This window comes from Schistocerca cancellata, chromosome 3 (assembly GCF_023864275.1).
Source record: "Schistocerca cancellata isolate TAMUIC-IGC-003103 chromosome 3, iqSchCanc2.1, whole genome shotgun sequence".
NCBI lineage: Eukaryota > Metazoa > Arthropoda > Insecta > Orthoptera > Acrididae > Schistocerca > Schistocerca cancellata.
Genome location: NC_064628.1, coordinates 275,111,775 through 275,129,981, shown reverse-complemented (window position 1 = coordinate 275,129,981; position 18,207 = coordinate 275,111,775). Strand labels below are relative to the sequence as shown.

Sequence of the window (18,207 nt, the reverse complement as noted above, 5' to 3'; positions counted from 1 at the left end):
CTTCTTTCCAAGAAATACTGTTGAGAAAATTAAGAGAACCGGCAGTTGATGCTGACTGCCACACGATTCCACTGCTGCCAACATACAATGCATGCAAGGACTACGAAGATGAGATTCAAGAAATTACGGCTCATACGCTGTATTTGTGAGAGGAACAGGAAAGTAGTCCTACAGGGTACCATCCCCACACACCGTACAGTTGTTTGACGCGTATGCAGACGTATATGTAGACACATAGGACCTATTACGGTGTTCGTGTCGTGAGACATGCTAAGCCACTTTCCGCTTCCTGAAGGCTGCCACAAAAAAATTTATTCAGACATGCTCTCAAGGACAGTAGACTGTCATACACTTTCGCGAATTTTAAAATACCATGTACACATACGCTTGCAAATCTTGTCAAAGGAACTCAACAACAACTTGAACAAAAGGCAATAATACCGACAAATGCAACACAAAAAAAGAAATAACGTCATCATACTCGTCACTAACGCTGTTGGTTTATCACAATACTGCATGCAACATGCAGCCACAAAAATATGTAACGATTTAAACAAATTTTGTTAAAGCAAGTTTTAAATATGTGTTAATGTTACTCCTTCTGAGTACTTTTTCTATAAAATAAAAGTGTAACGTTGTAGCGGCATCAGTTGAATCGAAGGAAAAAAAGGATTACTTCTTTTGTTACAACTATTTCACAAGAAACACATGTTATGGCCTAGGGCAAAACGTACAATTTGCGCTACTGGAAATTCTAAAATGCGTTGTAAACCGACTGGTTCAGTATCATATCGACATAAATCGTGTCGGTGCTCTATGACCAATAGAATTAACTACCTTCATTTCCTAGGTAAGATACCATCCATTCTTAATGCCCAGTTATTTTTCTTAGCAACAAGGATCCCATTCGCGAAGACATCGATTCAGATCCCCAGCCTGACAACGAGATTTTGATTTTCTGTAATTTCCCAAAGTTTGTTTAGTCAAATGATGGGATGGCCGTTATGAAAGAACACAGTTGATGTCGAAAGGAATAAAACACCCTTTTGCTCCCTTTCTTTGTGATGGAAGAGAAGATAATAAAGTAAACGTCTATGTATTGCAGTTTTAAACTATCTGTGTTCAGGGTAAATGTAGATATTAATATTTAAATTGATGATCGTGCGTAATTTTAATTTTCAATTATTTTGTCACAAATCAATAAATTTTAAAATGCGTCATTCTGCATATTAAACCTGAATAAATTAGGTTCACTTAAATTTTTGCAATTTCTATATTTCATTCTTTTCAAGATATCATACAGTGGTAATTATGGATCTTGCCGAGGCACCAAGTTCCTTCGAAATCACAAAACAAAATCTGTTACACACAGAACTAACATTCTACATTCTTTATGTCAATATACAAAATCTGGAAGTTGTCATCAGAGCAGTTGGTGGTATTTGATAGATAGGATATTAATCGATTGCTCATTATGTATAATCCTTGTTTTTCATGGTCTATGTTGATACTGCTGACAAACTGTAGATTTTCATCGTCTTGAATGATCAAGCGGAAGTTCTTTGGGTCGTGAGGCTTGCTCGTATTCCAACAGTAGATGGCCAGTTCATCTAGCACAGGGAAGAATAGCAACTGTCCCTTCGGATCCACCGCTATTACTCCGCTCGGCCCAGATATTTCTCCTGGCAGATCAACCTGAAACACATACAACAGTCTTGATCAGATAGTTACGAAGAGATAACAGAACAAGTTCTACCTGCATCATGCATTACCGAATTTCTTAAGTGATGCCAAGCAACACTACTATTTGTGGCATTTTTGGTTACGCCACATTTTCCACGATCGTAAAGAGTATTTTCTCAGATGTATGACTCACTAAATAAATATTTCTTAAATAGACTCCAGTAGATGGTACAGGACGGTGAATGTCCCGTAGGGGAGCAATTAACTTCAGATGTGCTTCAAGGAAAGGAAAGAGGGTAAAAAATGTATCAGAGAGGATTAGCAACTTTATAACATTGTATATTGACGATGCTGCTGAACTCATCAAAGTGCAGTCGTTTGAGGCAGAAAAATTTCGACAAAATATATTCTTGATTTAACGAGTGGCTGTCATTCAATGCCTAGAACAGACAGGAATAACGCGATAGTATCTGTTTACAAGATTAGTGGTGAATAACTAGATTACAATCATGTAGTATTACGTAGATGAGGCGAATAGAAGACAAATTTGTTGGAAAGGTTGGACGACAACGCAGCGCTTTAGTGAAGGCAACCGCATACAATACCCTACTGCGACAAAATCTGGAGTAATGGTCCAGCTTTGTGAGCCGGTAGGAATTCAGCTACAGAAAAAGACATCAAGCGAGAATTCAGAGACGCAATGATAGGATCGTAATAGTTTGTGAAGGTCTCATGGAAGTGTAACAGAAATACTGGGGAACTGAAAAGGGGGATCCTGGCAGAAGGACGAGAATCACCAGTGGGTAGGTTTAGAGAACCTCCATCTGACGGTGTATATCCAGAGTAGAAATTACGTCCTTACTCATATACGCGTATAAGACTTTTTTTTTTTTTTTTAAATATTGCGATCAACACAAGGCTCTGCCCTGGAAAATGACAATTCCCACGGTCTCGCAGCCGTAATATGCTACATGCTGAACATAGCACGAATCTACCCAATTCTTCTCTGATGTCAAATGATGATTCCAAATGAAGCCATATTAAGGGAATCGTCCTGTATATAAGCGTCGGAATACTTACGTGTATTAAATAACCTACTCACAGACTACAGAGTTAAATTTCGTAAGCGAAGACTTTACAGTCTGCGTCTAGCGTTTGTAGTTGGAATAGTTCGATAAACTGGATGAAGAAAAAATTTTCACTGAGGTTCACAGAAACAGAAGTATACATATGCATCACATTAATACAATATTCGCTCCATGAGGAAATGTTTCACATACTGTGTGACAGAGCTGACCATGTGACGTTACCTGCGTCTTGATGTCCAAAACATCCCCGTCGCATGCATCTCGGATGACCTGCTTGTCGACAACGCCCTGTATGTTGCTGGCGAACGCCTGGAAGTAGAGTTTCCCATCGCAGCTCTCGTCGGCCGTTGCTCCATCGATGCCGTCTGGCATGTAGTAGGCTGGACCTCCCGCCTTAGTGAAGAAGAAGCCGGGCTTGGGGTGGAAGTACTGGCTCTGCAGGTGTTTGGTGGTCCCTGCGGTGAGGTCCGTCACCGACAGTACGTTGCCTCTGGTGTCGGAGCTGTAGGCCGTCAGGCAACCATCTGGGCACGCGTCCACCTGAACACAAACTTAAGTCTGTGTATGTTCTTTAACAGACACGTTATCCGTATGTTAAGTGGAACACTGTGGTTAGGATAGAGAACTCTCTGTTGACTAGCATAACAAACAAATAATAAAAAAAGAACTGCAAATCTCTTTCAATAAAACAATGTGACTGCACCATTAAACGTTTCCAAAAAAAAAAAAAAAAGTATATCTCTCTTTCATTTCAATGTCGATGTGTAATCCAGATTGACTATTGGGGTCTGTGAATCCCATTCTGTCAGTTACACCCTATACCATCTTAACTACCCTGAAAATAAAGTATCTTATGGTCCAAAAAATAGTTAAAAGAATAACACGAAGAGGTTCTCAGTTGTATTACGGTTTAGTCCAGTTTCAAAATTTTACTTCATTAGTGCTGGACTTCAGAACTGATTTCGTGATGGCGGTACTGTACAAATGTTTCAGGTGGCAGGCAGCGACAATATTCTGAGGCAGCTCTTCCATGGAGTGCACACAAGGTGGACTTATAAGGGCTGATTTGTACTCGGCCAGCACTATGGGTAACCCTTGATAGTAATGCGCCTGTCAGCACTCACAATTGGTTACTCCTATAACTGTAACACCGCTGCCTTTTCTTGACTTTGGGTGAATGCTGTTGAATTTCGTGGCTTTAGGGAACACAATCCCCAGCTGCGATATACAGAATGTGTAAGAGAAACAAAATGAACGTCCTTTAGCCTGCTCCTCAGCTCCCCCCCCCCCCCCCCCATATCCCCAACTTCACACCATATATTCACTTATTGAGCATCAGAGTAGATTCTTGCCCACACATTTAATTCTTTTATGTGCTCATAAGTGTTGTCAGTGTTTACCCTCCCATCTCAACAGTGAATTGGCAAACTGCGAATAACCTGATGAGTACAAAGTATAACATCCCAAATATCTAGATTCCCTAATGACATGGCTTTGGTAGCAAAATATATAAAAAAATTAGTTATTCTAACCTTGACGGGAGCTACTGACAACAAAGTATTAACACTATTGAAAGTTTAACAGAAATACTATGTAACTAATAACGTTTATTACAAGGAAAGAACTAAATGAAAGACTATCAGATGATACGAAGCATCAAACTGTGAAAAAGGAATTCAAAATATATGCCTTACGAAGATCAACACCCAGACAACACAAAATGATCTGAGATAAGATTTATCCAAGATAGAGTTGTAGCCACATCGAGCTGTCGACTACAATGTATTACTTCAATGGAGATGTTAATTCTCTCTGTTATAGACGTTGCGATAACAGTACGCCTGTTGACCGCTAGTAGATTCTTTCAGACCGATCTGGCGTTTTAAAGCTTTTTCAGTATCGTCTTGACTTACTAATCAGAATTCTGAACAGATGTAAGATAACAGTTACCGTTTAGCCAGACAACGGAACAGTTATTATACGTGAAGGCAAAATAAGTCGCGAGATACTTAATCAATTCTGGGACTTAACCGTCGTGACCTGTGACAGTCACGAACATTGAAGTGTACAGTAGCATACCAACCGCCGACATAAACTCTACAAATAGCCTTGAGTAGGAAACATCTACACGCGATCACGAAGAATTCACAGGTACGACGTGCTGTCGGAAGTTGTAGTCAATGTCAGAATTGCTGATGCAAATAGCTTCAATTCCCTGAATGACAGATCGGTGTGTTTTCAAGTTCAATGGTTAAATAATTCATAAGTTCAATAAACGTTAATACTTCGTGTCGGCTATATTATTTAATAGAACTTTACTGTATAACCGTGAAATAATTATTTCTTGAGAGAAAGCCGAAGTAAAAGGTGATTTAGTGACAGTGAAACGCCCGCTTAAAAAAATTTATGAATGACGGTGCTTAAAGTGACATACAATATTTTTAGCGCAACGCAATCTGACTTTTAATAATCCCTACAAAAGAATGGCCCTTACTAACAATAACCTATACCTTTCATGAATCACTTATCTCACAAAAATCTTCGTTACTCAAACTACTGTAATACAGCGAGCGCCAATACTGCCAGCTAAATAAAAGATTCAAACTACTGAAGGCACTAACTACTGATAGGCATAGTTAGAAAATGAAAGATTTTGATAAAGAAAAAACAACGTATTTACCTTAACAGTGTTCAAAAGTCATAATATATATCACTTCATGACATCCAGTATAGGTTTTTTTATTGGTAAAACCTATACAGCCCACTTACAACAGTACTAATAGGGAACAGTAAGTTTACATCGAAATACGACGCATTCTGTACGTTGTTTAGAGAATACCTTATCTCTGGGTTTACGACGTAGGAGTTGTTGAATTAGCACCATAGCGACGCCTTAACGACGCTATAATACTTCACAAGTCAACATCCTCACAAGACTATAATGTGGCATCGGCTTGAATGCTGCAACTTATAATTCGAGATATCATATTATCTACGTCTGACCATTCATTTGCAAACTGGGCATAGAGAACTAATGTTATCAAATTTCGCGTAATCTTATAAGCCTGTAGCGAACACGCGAAGGATATTTGGTTTATTGTTTCAGATAAAGGGAGTTGTTGTAGTACCGAGTGGTGCAGTCATTGTGTGTGGCTGTGAGGAAGACAGACATCCTTCATACACCATTGCTTCAATTATAAGCGAGGCCGCTTATACATTCCAGCGTGCTGCTCCTTCGATAGGCAGATATCTGTTAAAGGGAGATAGTATCTGAATCCAGCCAAACAAAGTGAGGAGTTTGTTTCAACAGTTACAGATCGGAGTTGTCGCGATCGACGGACCTGTGTCAACCAGACCTGAACAACCATCCCCATCGAGCCGACACACACACACAAACACGCACGCGCGCCACAATAGGCACCAAGTGTTTATGGCTTGAGGACATATACAAATCGGCTGTACATTTTTTCGAATGAAGGAAATCAGAAACAACCATGATGTGAACAAGCGTGAAGGAGCTACACTGCTTAGTTACGGTACTATCCCTAGCGCCGTAACGAATAATACTCGTAATGTTCCTTTTCGTATGCCAGCCACTAATCCAAAGTTACCGTATCCTATCACCGGATGCTGTAGGCTATCGAAACATCACAGACATGTGAGAGGAGATAAGGGAGACCTCTAATTCTACAACCTTACATAGACAACGTTGCATCTGTGCTTGCTAGTCGGATTAATTATTGTTTTTAACTGCATATCATTCAGAACTATGTGACGAAATTCCCATGGTTGCCATCACAGTCACGTCAGTTATGGAAGAATTGGACTGAGTAACTGCTATTTATACTGATTTGCTTCTTTATTTATTTATTTACGAGTACCCTTATTTCATTAGGGCCATCAGGCCATCACGTAATCTGACCAAGTTTTCACTTGTACAGTACCTATTTAACATCATAGTTATCTAAGAGATAATATTTTCAATATGTCAAACAGTATTAAAAGTTTTGAGTATCCTTAATGACAATGTGAATAAATAGTACTGGCTGTAAACTAATTATGTTATTGCCCACAGTTCTTCTGCAGCTACTCCTGCCGCAGTCACAAGTATTGATAATACCAATAATAATGACAACAATATCAATAATAATAGTAGCGAACATACACATAATTTATAAGTATACTAACAAACTTTTTCTGATATAGCGAGTTCTGGGCAAAGGAACTGTAAGGAGACTACACTAGCTAAGGTTGGAATAAGGATATATAGAGAAGGTGCAGTGCAACAGGGACAATGGTACTCATTATTGTTGCTTAGGAGATACATGATCAAATGTCTTCTGAAGTTGGTGACGTCATTCAGATCTCTAAATAACGCAGGAGTTTATTCCAGATTTGCGTTCCTGCTAGTGAAAAGAAATTCGACAATGCGGCCGGACGATGTAGTGCGACAAAAAGGATTTTGCGCTGATGGGAACAGCTGTTTCTGCCGTGTTGTTAAGATATCAGCATTAAGATGAAGGAGAAGAATGAGGGACAATGTACGTTGATAAGACTGTAGACAAGACAGAGGTTATGGATATCTCTGCACTTCTCTACAGGCAGCCTTGGTAGAAGGGAAGAACTTTTTATATTTTTGTAGGGCTCGGAGAGATGTTGGTTGATATGTGTACTATTTAGGGTTAAAGACGCTAGGGGTTCGCGATATTTCCGGCGAATCAGTGTAGAAAGATCAACCAGTACCCTACTCGCTTTTTTTCCCTTTCTTCCTTTTTTTTTAATTGGTTCAGCTGTAATCTTATATTCTGCACCCATTTTGACAGTGCACACAGGTCGGTTTGGAGAACTATCGATAGGTTTCTTCAAGATTATTGGCTTTTTACTTAGATAAAACTGTAGGTCATCAGCGTACTTGTGGTATTTGCAGTAGGAGAAAACGAAAAGAGTACAGGATCTAATACGGAACCCTGGGGGATGCTTCATACTACCTACCTCTATTGTGACTTTACGGTGGCGGACATAATGCTCTGCTGGCGAGACGTAATGTATGAGCGAAACCATTACACTGCACTTTTCCAGAAATTTATGCTACTTAGTTCGGAAAGTAAAATATCGAATTCGACGATGTCAAAGATTTTACTGACATCTAAGAAGAACATGATAGGCGCCTCTTGTACATCCGTGATAAGCTTCATATTATCTGTTACATTTATTAAAGCAAATGATGTGCTGCAATGCTTACGGCAAACTGGTTAGTACTCGTCTAGTTGGTTGATTGTAGTCAGGTAGTCTTTAAGCTGGCCGTGGACAGAAATGCCGTAGCGAGTCAACTATATAGTGGAGGGCCTCGGGGCGTATAAGGAATTCCTGCTGAATTTATAAAATGTAACCGCTTTTGTAATACCAGCACTACGTTTTTTTGTTGGGAAGAAGGGTACGAAGGGTACATTCCATAGTACGTGCGCGCTAGTAAAAAGAAATTAGCAGCACTCACAAATATATATGGAACTGTAAACACGTACCTAAAAAACAAAATAAGGTAGCAGGAACGATTAAAATTGTGTAATCCCGTGGCTGTCCCTACTTTATTGAATGGAAATGCGGCATGAGTCAGTAAAAGGATTTACTACAATGGTCGTAATTAAGAATAATGATATTGGAAATGAAATAACTTCTGCTTATTAGGTGATGGAATGAACACATAAGCAGGATTTGTAATTATAGATTACGTCTCATAATCATTAGATACAAATCTAAAGGGAGAAGAAGTAGAGGAAATCCGTGGAATATATGTGTTTTGGCAAAATGAAATGTATAACGCTTGAAGTGGAGAAGAAAACTACTAGTCATCAAGCAGATATATTTTTTTAGCGTATAACAAGACCATCTCAGTTTTATAATAAATTCTCAGGCATGAAACGAAGATTATTTACAAATATACTGCCTTTTAGAATAAATGCTTACCCACAAGTAGGTGTACAATGCGTTGCAGGCTGTGTTCTGGATCACTATGGAGTTGATGACCTCATCAGTCCTCAGGTCGAAGATGACAATTTTTGGTGGACACACATTTTTGGGACTCGTTGTCAGGTCCAAAGCACCGTTGTCGAGGGCGTATAGCGTATCATCATCAGCCCATGTTTTCTGAAACAGACGGTCAGTGTAAGAACTCACAGCTGAAACTGTCGACGACAGATGACTGTACGAGAATCGTGGATTAGTGCACTGAGGAAAAGTTTACTCACTTCGCAACTGAGTATCGCGGTTCTTATCTGATAAGTCTTTACGGCTTATCCAGTTTGCTATCTACAATTTAAGTAACGTAACAAAAATGAGAGAGGAAACTATGACGGAGAAGAGTTTTTATAAGTTATTGAATGAAACTGGGACAGTAAATGTAAATGTCGTGTGACTTGGGCCTCCCGTCGGGTAGACCGTTCGCCGGGTGAAAGTCTTTAAATTTGACGCCACTGCGGCAACTTTCGGTCGACGGGGATGATATGATGATGATTAGGATAACACAACACCCAGTCCCTGAGCGGAGAAAATCTCCGAGCCAGCCGGGAACCGAACCCGGGCCCTTACGATTGACATAATTTCGTGCTAATCACTTCTTTTCTTTTTGGCTATGATCTCATTTTATTCGATACTGTTCGTTGCATTTGTTCGATGCGGATGTCGGAAGACACGCGTTCCAGTTCAGTCTAGACCCGTTGACTCAGTTTTTTTATTACAGGCGGCAGCTAACCCTCTGTCCAAACACGCTGAGGTACCGTGCCGGCTTCCACACAGCTACCTGGGGCGGACACTGGGACAGTGAAAACGTCAGACACTTCTGAAAGGAATGTGAACCTCTATTTACAATGAGATCTTTGAAACAAAATTCATATTAAAGTAAAATACAAACGAAACCAAAGGCAAATCTAAGCAGAAGTTGAACTTTTGCAACACAATCATACATGACAGCCGAAGCAGTGAAGGAATAACGAGTAGACTGGAATATCCTGAATACTACGTAACGTAGGGTAATGGTTATTAGTTATTTAATTATTTACACATCCTTTTTACTTAGTAAAATTATGGCAACGCATCTCATATGCAGCCACGTTACATTCGAGGTCATATGTCAATATGTATATAACTAGCGATGCATATAGTCTTATTATGAATAATAAAAGAAGGAAAATAGCTACAAAATTATCATTATCAGTGGAACACTTTCAATTATTATTACGAGACAAGACTTTTCCACACTGTAACGTTACATTAAAATGAACTGAACACTAACAACAACATAGGACAGAAGCACTAGAATCATTTATTGAGTACTAGCGCTTTGTTCCGGAAAGAAAGAGAAATGATAAAAGTCAGACAGGAAAGATGATGAAGGTAGATCGTAGAAAATGGAATAATAAGGCAAAGAGAACGAGATCAGGATGAAACGCCAAGAAAATTTCAGCACACAGACTACTCGCGTACGGAGTACGAATGCACATGCCACGTGAGACTTACCGTCGTTCTGATGACGTCCACCAGCTGCGTGCTGCAGTCGGTGATGGAGTCCTCGGTGGTGTGGTGGATTTCCAGGCTGGGGTAGGGCTTCAGGCGCGGACACTGCTCTCCGTCATAGGGGATGGTGCTCAGCGTCACCGGGATGCCGCGGCGGGCAAGAGGCGTCGTCACGATTATGCGGTTACGCTGGTGATTGTCCACTGCGACCCGACGAACATAGGCCGTTCATATTGTGTTTTATAACCAGTTATCGAAATAAACATAGGAATCACTGCAAGTGCAACATGACCGTAAGGGCATCATACGATACTGAATTCACCCATAGCAGAGTACTAGCTAAAGTAAATCTGTCCTGCTTTTCGTTCTCCTTTTATCTCTAATTCTAGGTTACGATTGTGGGATGCTCTACTTCTGCGTACACGAATTAGACATAGTGTGTTAGCTTGAATCAATTTATACAGAAATGTTTACAAATAAATAAAGAATCATGTATTTCGAAACCAGAAATATACGTATAAGCAACAAAAAACAATACGATGGAATATTTTACGAATGGTATTGTCCATATCACGGTAGTTTATAATAGAAGATATGTTTAACATAACTGTGCATTTTTTCTACACATTTCGTTGGTGGTATTGTCTAATCTGATTATGTTACAATAAAAATAACAAAGAAGGCCGATCGAAATCTTTCACTTTGGATCATAATGATTCTGAATACATGTGAGAACAGGAACAAACCTGACTAATCTGTTCTATGACAATGAAGTTAGTTTCACGCCGAAAATCCTATCCTACGGAAGTCTCCAGAGCAATACATTTGCAAACCCGTAGTTCTTTCGTAAATGTTAGAGCTTCACAGACATTTCCAGCCGATAATGCATTATCCACACTCACGCTAGGGAGAAAACCGTCTCAAGTTACTGTTCCCATAAAGATTCATGTGAGCTCTCTCGAGTTCCTCTGAGAATTAAAACCATACCAGTGTAAACTTCGGTAGAAGTAGTTCCTACCATTATTCTTTTACCTGTATGATGAACTCTTCTTCGTCCATGACTTCATTGCTGCGTATATTACACTACTACATCTTTATATTTAACCTTATATTCCTCAGTAGCCGGCCGGTGTGACCGAACGGTTCTAGGTGCTTTAGTCCGGAACCGCGCTGCTGCAACGGTCGCAGGTTCGAATCCTGCCTCGGGCATGGATGTGTGTGATCTCTTTAGGTTAGTTAGGTTTAAGCAGTTCTAAGTATAGGGGACTGATGACCTCAGATGTAATGTCCCATAGTGCTCAGAGTGATTTGAACCATTCCTCAGTAATCAATTGCACATCCTTTCTAGATACCACACCCTTTATAAATATAAAAAGCTCGGAAGGTTGCCCCATATAGCAGCCGAAATGTTGGGAGTTTACAACAAATGGGCTTTTTTTTTTTTGTCGTCTCGCTCCCTATGAGACCGATTTGTGACGAGGTGTGACACTTGCATTGATTACAGATTTATTACTGCTTTATGAATGTGAAAAAGTATTCAGGAAAATAGCTTCTGTCTGTCTTCAAGCAAATTCCATATCAGGTTTTTCAACATTTTCGTTACGTCACAAATCATCGTCCGCTCCAGAATCCCGTCATTTTACTGGTCAATATCACCTCATGGCCCTCTTTGGCATGAGCCCAACACACTAGAGCAATGTTCTAAGAGGAGTCACACAAATGTTTTGCAAGGAATCTTCTGGTTAGAGTGACTCCGTTTTTAGACTATCTGACCAAGGAACAGAAGTTTGCCACCTGCTTTGTTTACAACTAAGTTTATGTGATCATCTAGTCTTACATCCTCACAAATTGTTACACAGGTATTTAAAAATTTCCCGGGTTCGATTCCCGGCGGGGTCAGGGATTTTCTCTGCCTCGTGATGACTGGGTGTTGTGTGATGTCCTTAGGTTATTTTGGTTTAAGTAGTTCTAAGTTCTAGGGGACTGATGACCATAGATGTAAGTCCCATTGTGCTCAGAGCCATTTGAACCAGCCAGTTAAAAATTGTGACTGGTCCCAGTTGTGACTCACTGATATACTCAGCTGCATACTTGCCGTATCTGTGTTTCCAATATATCATATTCTAAACAACGCACCTCTCATGATCGGGGCTGGAAACACAGTACTCATTCTCACTAGTAAATGCAAAATTTACTGTCACTAACATTAGACGTTCATTCTGTGCTTGTTCACATGAAGTTTAATCATACTGCTCAAAATAATTTGGCAGATCTGACAGTGGTCACTTTGCGATATCCCTCTTCTTCTTCCGTTTTTCTACTACTGTTTGTAGGAAAGAGAACGACGAAATTACTGATTTAATGTCTTTTTGTGACCTACTTGAACATGAAGTGGACAATATGGTAACAAATACGTATTGATTAGAAATATGAGAACTGTGTTTCTGAATAGATTTCTTACTTGTAAAGTGATAGCCCCGGACCATCTTAGGGTCGTAGCGCCCAGTGGCTATCATTTCCTTCTCCAGCGTCCCATCGTCTCCGAAGTCGAATTTGACCTCTTTGATGTCCTTGATGGTGACCAGCAGCGGCTCCTCGGAAGCGCCCTTGCTCCTCGCCACTGGGGACGCCTTGCCGGCCCTGTGGGTCGCTCTGACTCGACCGCCGTGCCTCGTGGCGTGGCTTGGCTTGTGGTGAGCGCCACCAGCCGCCACCAGCAGCAGCACCAGCAACGCAACCGTCGACACGCGAGGTCCCATCTCGTACCTGTTCGGGCATTCTTTTTAAATGTTATTCAGTATCATATCTAAAGTAACTAACTGGAAACAAGGAATAAAGGCCGTTGTAGATGTGACATAGAATTAGTGTAGTTTTCATGTCTGTGTTCAGGTCTAAACTATTCGCTCACAGTAGTGTTCATTATAGATCACATGAAGCAGTCTTCACAAATAATCCTTCAACAAATACCAGTGACAGTTTACCGAATACATTTATCGTCTTTTGTTTTTTGCTAAGTTACAGCAGGAAATGTGGCTTATTTTCTGACGTTTACTAGTTATTGTTAGCGTTTGTAGCAGTCAAACGATCTCACCAACGTTGTTTTTATGGACCTATAATTTTCTCAAAAAAATTACAAAGATCCTTCGAAGAAAACTCATCATCATAACACGTGTGGACCTTGATCAAACGGTAATAAGAAAACGGCACAGGAAACCACTCTCCCACTGTCAAGGGAAGAGGTGCCATTGCTGTACTTGATGAAAGCAAACACGTAGCTCCAATACGGTTCGTGTCTTTATTATTATGACACCCACATCATGCATTCAAAGTTTCGATCTTTAGCACTTATATGCACTCCTTAGCGATTCCGGCAAAACAATAAGAGTCGTGCAGAGTGGTCGCGTGGTTAGAGGCGCCATGTCACTGTTTGTACGGCCCCTCCCGCCGGAGGTTCGAGTCCTCCCTCGGGCATGGGCGTGTGTCTTGTTCTTAGCATGGTAGTTTAAGTAGTGTGTATGACCAGAGACCGATGACCTCAGCAGTTTGGTCCCTTAGGAATTCACACACATGTGAACATTTTTCTAACAGTAGCAACTGTCATATCACATCATTTTCTGTCTTCGGGAGTCGTCTATGTTTCACTAATCTCATCTTTCAATTTCTTTTCTCAAGAGAAGTCCGCAGGTGGTAAATCTAGTTCTTATAACCGAATGGCCGATCCAGCCAGCTCCGACAGTTCTGTTAAGGAGGGCTGTGATTTTCTCTTCAGTTATGGGGGTGGAAGAGGGGGATGTTCGTCGTGTAAGTACCAGATCTATAGCCTTAGAAACAGTTGAACGTCTTTCAATAACAGTGGTACGCTATCTGTTGGGAACTGCAGATTCGTGAATAAAAAAGCAACCAATGAAGGCATTCCTGAAAGCCCCGCCACACATTTACAGGCCAACGTCGTTGTAGATCCACTTCTCTTGACCTTCACGTACTTTGAACTGGTTAGTATGGCATACTGACGATTGATTTGCCACGCTTTGGAAACAAAATGAGGAGAGGAAAAACGTCTATCGCTTACACATTTATGCTGTTCTTGCTTTAAAATTATATCACTGTACAACACATGGTTAGCACATATGATGTTATAAACACTGAGAATAGTGGAAAACTACGTTTTCTTAAATTGTTTGAGACTTAGAGACTTCCGAGGAACTTCAAACGTAATTTATAACCTTCTCTAGTTTTTTTCTTCCTTTTATGCTTAACGTCAAATATTTAACACATTAATTCAATTGTAAAGTAATCAGAATTTTGAAGCTATTGTAAAGACGGGAATTCAATCCTTTAAAGTATCGATACTTTACTTAGTATTAACTATCTGGAAAGAAGCACTAAAAAGAAGAGTCATGCTACAGGCTTTGCATTGAAAAGAAGGTGACAGTGAAGAATAATTCAGGGTCAACTGGAGCAATTTAAACAGAGGTAGTTAGGTACATGAGGTTTCACGTTTTCAAAAATACTGTGGGAGTAAGACAGCACACGGAAAATAGGTGTAACGTAAAAATGTTCGTACACAGCCCGTTTTTATTTATTACATGTATTTGGTTATCTTCGGGGCGCTTTAAAAGTGTGAAGTGTAATTTGTCCCTTGCTTGTATTGTTCGGCGTGTCAGGCAGATTGCGTGAATGTCTACTGCAGCGAGACAATAATTTTGTCACCGTGTTTCATGACGTAAGAGGAAGGCACACGACTGAATACCACAGGTAAATTTAACATCCTCTCTGGAGTCATATGTTGCAAAACAGCAGAGAATCAGATATAGTATATGTGTGCAATGTACTCGTATGTCAGCAGGAGAAGTAGAATGTATGCTTATCTCATCGACTTCAACCAAATTTGGTATATGTATTATTTACTACATGGAAAGAAACACTGTCGTAATGAAAACCATGAACATCGTACTGGGGTGGATATGATGACGGGCTGATGGATAGAGAAATGGGGAGGACGCAGTGGGAAAGCAGAGGGCAGGGGAGAGATGTACAGAGAGAGGGGTGGATGCGGTCATAGACAGAGAGAGAAGGAAGCAGGAGATGGGCTCAGAGAACATTGGAATAAATATTTACACAGGCAATCCCAGGTTTCTCAGCTGGTACGTGTACGTGTTTGTGTGTGTGCGTGTTGCACCTTAACATGTACACGAATCAGTGTCTTGGTTGCTTCTTCTCTGCGTCAAGCAGTTTTTCCTCAAACAAGTCGCATACTTTACTAGCTGAAGTTTATTGTACGACCATGGATCCATCACTAGGTAGACTACTGCTGTCAGTAAAGAGTAACCATGAAACAAACACGTGTCCTCATTTAAACACTTGGATTACTTTCCAGGGAAAAACAAGCATTAATGGCTTGCCGCAAGTACTACCCAACGTAAAAACATACAACTTATAACTGCTATTATAATTAGTCTGCAAATGACTTAAATACTGATGTCATGATGTTTACTTCACCATCCTCAGAAACAAATAAAAATATTATGCTACTTACACCCACCACATCCTGTACATATATGGTGGTGCAAAGCTTAGCGATAGAAGCCTAGAGGTGATACATCATGGCATGGGAAACGACTTTTGTTTAGAACAAAATGTTCTCTGATGTTTCCCAGCAACCCTAGAATCATTTTATTGAATTAGTCAATCCTGAGACGACGAATTTCTTTCGGGATCTACTAAGCAGTTGTACAGCATCTGCATACTACCTACTGAACTGAATGACAGACGGAGTTGGAAAACATTAAAAATGATATTCTCTAAGCAGAGAAAGGTATTTCAGAAGCTCGGTCTACCCGCTTTCCAGCAGTGCAGAGGACTCTTTTTTACGTAAAAGTGTTCTCTCAAACAGAAATTGTTCTTCATGACCTGATCTATCACCATTGCACGTTTGTCGCAAAGATTTTCAGACAGCGTGTATATATTCTTTTCCGCCGTCTTGTGTCCATTTCTTGACGTCACTCACTCACGCTAATTTTATATTTAAATAAATTACTTGCTTGGGAAACCGCCAATCCATGCCTTGGGCAGAAAAAGAAAGTTAGTACGTTTTTCTTTAAGGTAACTAGGTAGTCAATAACGTGTCCTTTCGGAAGTAAGCACCTAGATACAAGAATGAAGAAACGATGTGTCGGTGTGAAGTCTTCTATGAGTAATTGTTTCACCACGACATTTCATACCAGAGCAAGTCAGTCATACAAGTATTAATGTCGACGACTAGTATTGATTGAACGTCAAGTGTTACGCTAGAAAGCGAGGACTAGCGCAAATTCAAGTGTTCTTTGTCATTACTAATTCGTAGGTGTTATGACCTGCTTTTTAACACAGAGATTACGGCAAGAAAGTCGTCTCAAATAAATACATATATCAGATCTTTTCTATCTGAAAAGTTATGAGAGCCAACCACAATGTACTGTCACTATTGGAATTTGTAAAATGAACAAAATAACTAATACACTTCGACTGTGTCAGGCTCTACACTTACCTTACGTCGGTGTACAGGGACGTATGATGCAGTGACTGCGTCTGTGCAAGCTATATATAGGCACAGTAAATGCAGCCGTTTACAAGTTATCAACTTGTGCAATGACAGTATGATTTAGAGTGTCTTGTGAGTCTGTCGCCAACATGTTTCTAAGCTGCAGGTAAGGAAACAAAAGAAGTAGATACGAACTGTGTCGATAACTTGGCACTATTCATTTTTCATCGTGAAGTTTTTCTCCAAGGTGATATTCTCGACGCTTCCGTGTCATACGACACTCTCCACGTGACTCCTGGGTTGGTGTCAGATGGCGAGCACGCTAGGAAGCTCAGTATTCGTTGGTTGGCTACTTGCTTGGCGAACCCGCTGTTCCTGGCCTAAGCCGGCCGGTGTGGCCGTGCGGTTAAAGGCGCTTCAGTCTGGAACCGCGTGACGGCTACGGTCGCAGGTTCGAATCCTGCCCCGGGCATGGATGTGTGTGATGTCCTTAGGTTACTTAGGTTTGATTAGTTCTAAGTTCTAGGCGACTGATGACCTCAGAAGTTAAGTCGCATAGTGCTCAGAGCCATTTTGTTCCTGGCCTAGGGTGTGGGGAGTGCAGCCAGTCTTCCGTAACTGTAAAATCTGAGATCCCCTCAGCGACCGCTGTGCGGCGTAGTGGTGGTTTGTCGTCTAATACAGGGATTTTAGTTTAGGATACCGTATCGTAAGTATGACACAAACCTACAAACAAAAATAGCCAGGCTCAAATGCATTACGTTCTGATGCGGATGATGGCTGTTGAGGCGAAACATTTGATAGCTGGAAATAACCCCTTCCTTGTCTCTCTCGCCAACATTACAAATAGGTTCCATCAACCTGTACGCTAATGTAGACCAAACATATCTCTTATTAACACACGCCATACGCTGTGGGACACTAGGGATCGAGCCAAGAGCCGTGGATTAAAATAGCGGTGTCTTGAGAGGCGGCAGAGCGCCAGCTTCAGCAGTCGAACATTAGTCGGCACTCAATAAGCTCTTGCAGAACTTAAATAGGAATTTCTGGATGATTTCCATTGTGGTACCCCTTTTAGATCTGGATTCAATTATCAGACAGACCAGTTCCTGAAATAAAGCCGCCACGATGGATACTCAGTAAAACACATTGACCACCGTAAGCCAAATACACTGCGTTTGAGCACCGTTAGAGTGTCCAGTTTTGGGTATCTATCTAGGCGCAACACACTGCAATGAGAGGTAGATGGGCGACTCTGCTTAAGTTCATACTTTAACAACTGCGGAGAATTTAACAACCCTACAGGTAGATACGGCTAACTACTTCCGGTTATTTGATAGTACAAGAAGAGTTTATGACAGCAGTCCATGAACACCATGAATCGATCTGTTAAAAGTACGATTATGA

At 40.6% G+C, this 18,207-nt stretch overlaps 1 protein-coding gene across 1 annotated transcript in view; it reads right to left on the bottom strand.

Moving 5' to 3' along the window:
* Positions 1-16,816, bottom strand: part of LOC126174935 (protein yellow-like) — a 145,629-nt gene extending 128,813 nt beyond the window's left edge. The window contains exons 1-3 of the mRNA XM_049921392.1: positions 16,807-16,816; positions 12,742-13,046; positions 10,284-10,483 (exon numbers count right to left, since the gene is read on the bottom strand). Coding sequence (XP_049777349.1) covers positions 10,284-10,483; positions 12,742-13,039 — 498 coding nt within the window. The 5' untranslated portion in view covers positions 13,040-13,046; positions 16,807-16,816. The remainder of the gene's footprint in view (positions 1-10,283; positions 10,484-12,741; positions 13,047-16,806) is intronic.
* Between the last annotated feature and the right edge of the window lie 1,391 nt (positions 16,817-18,207).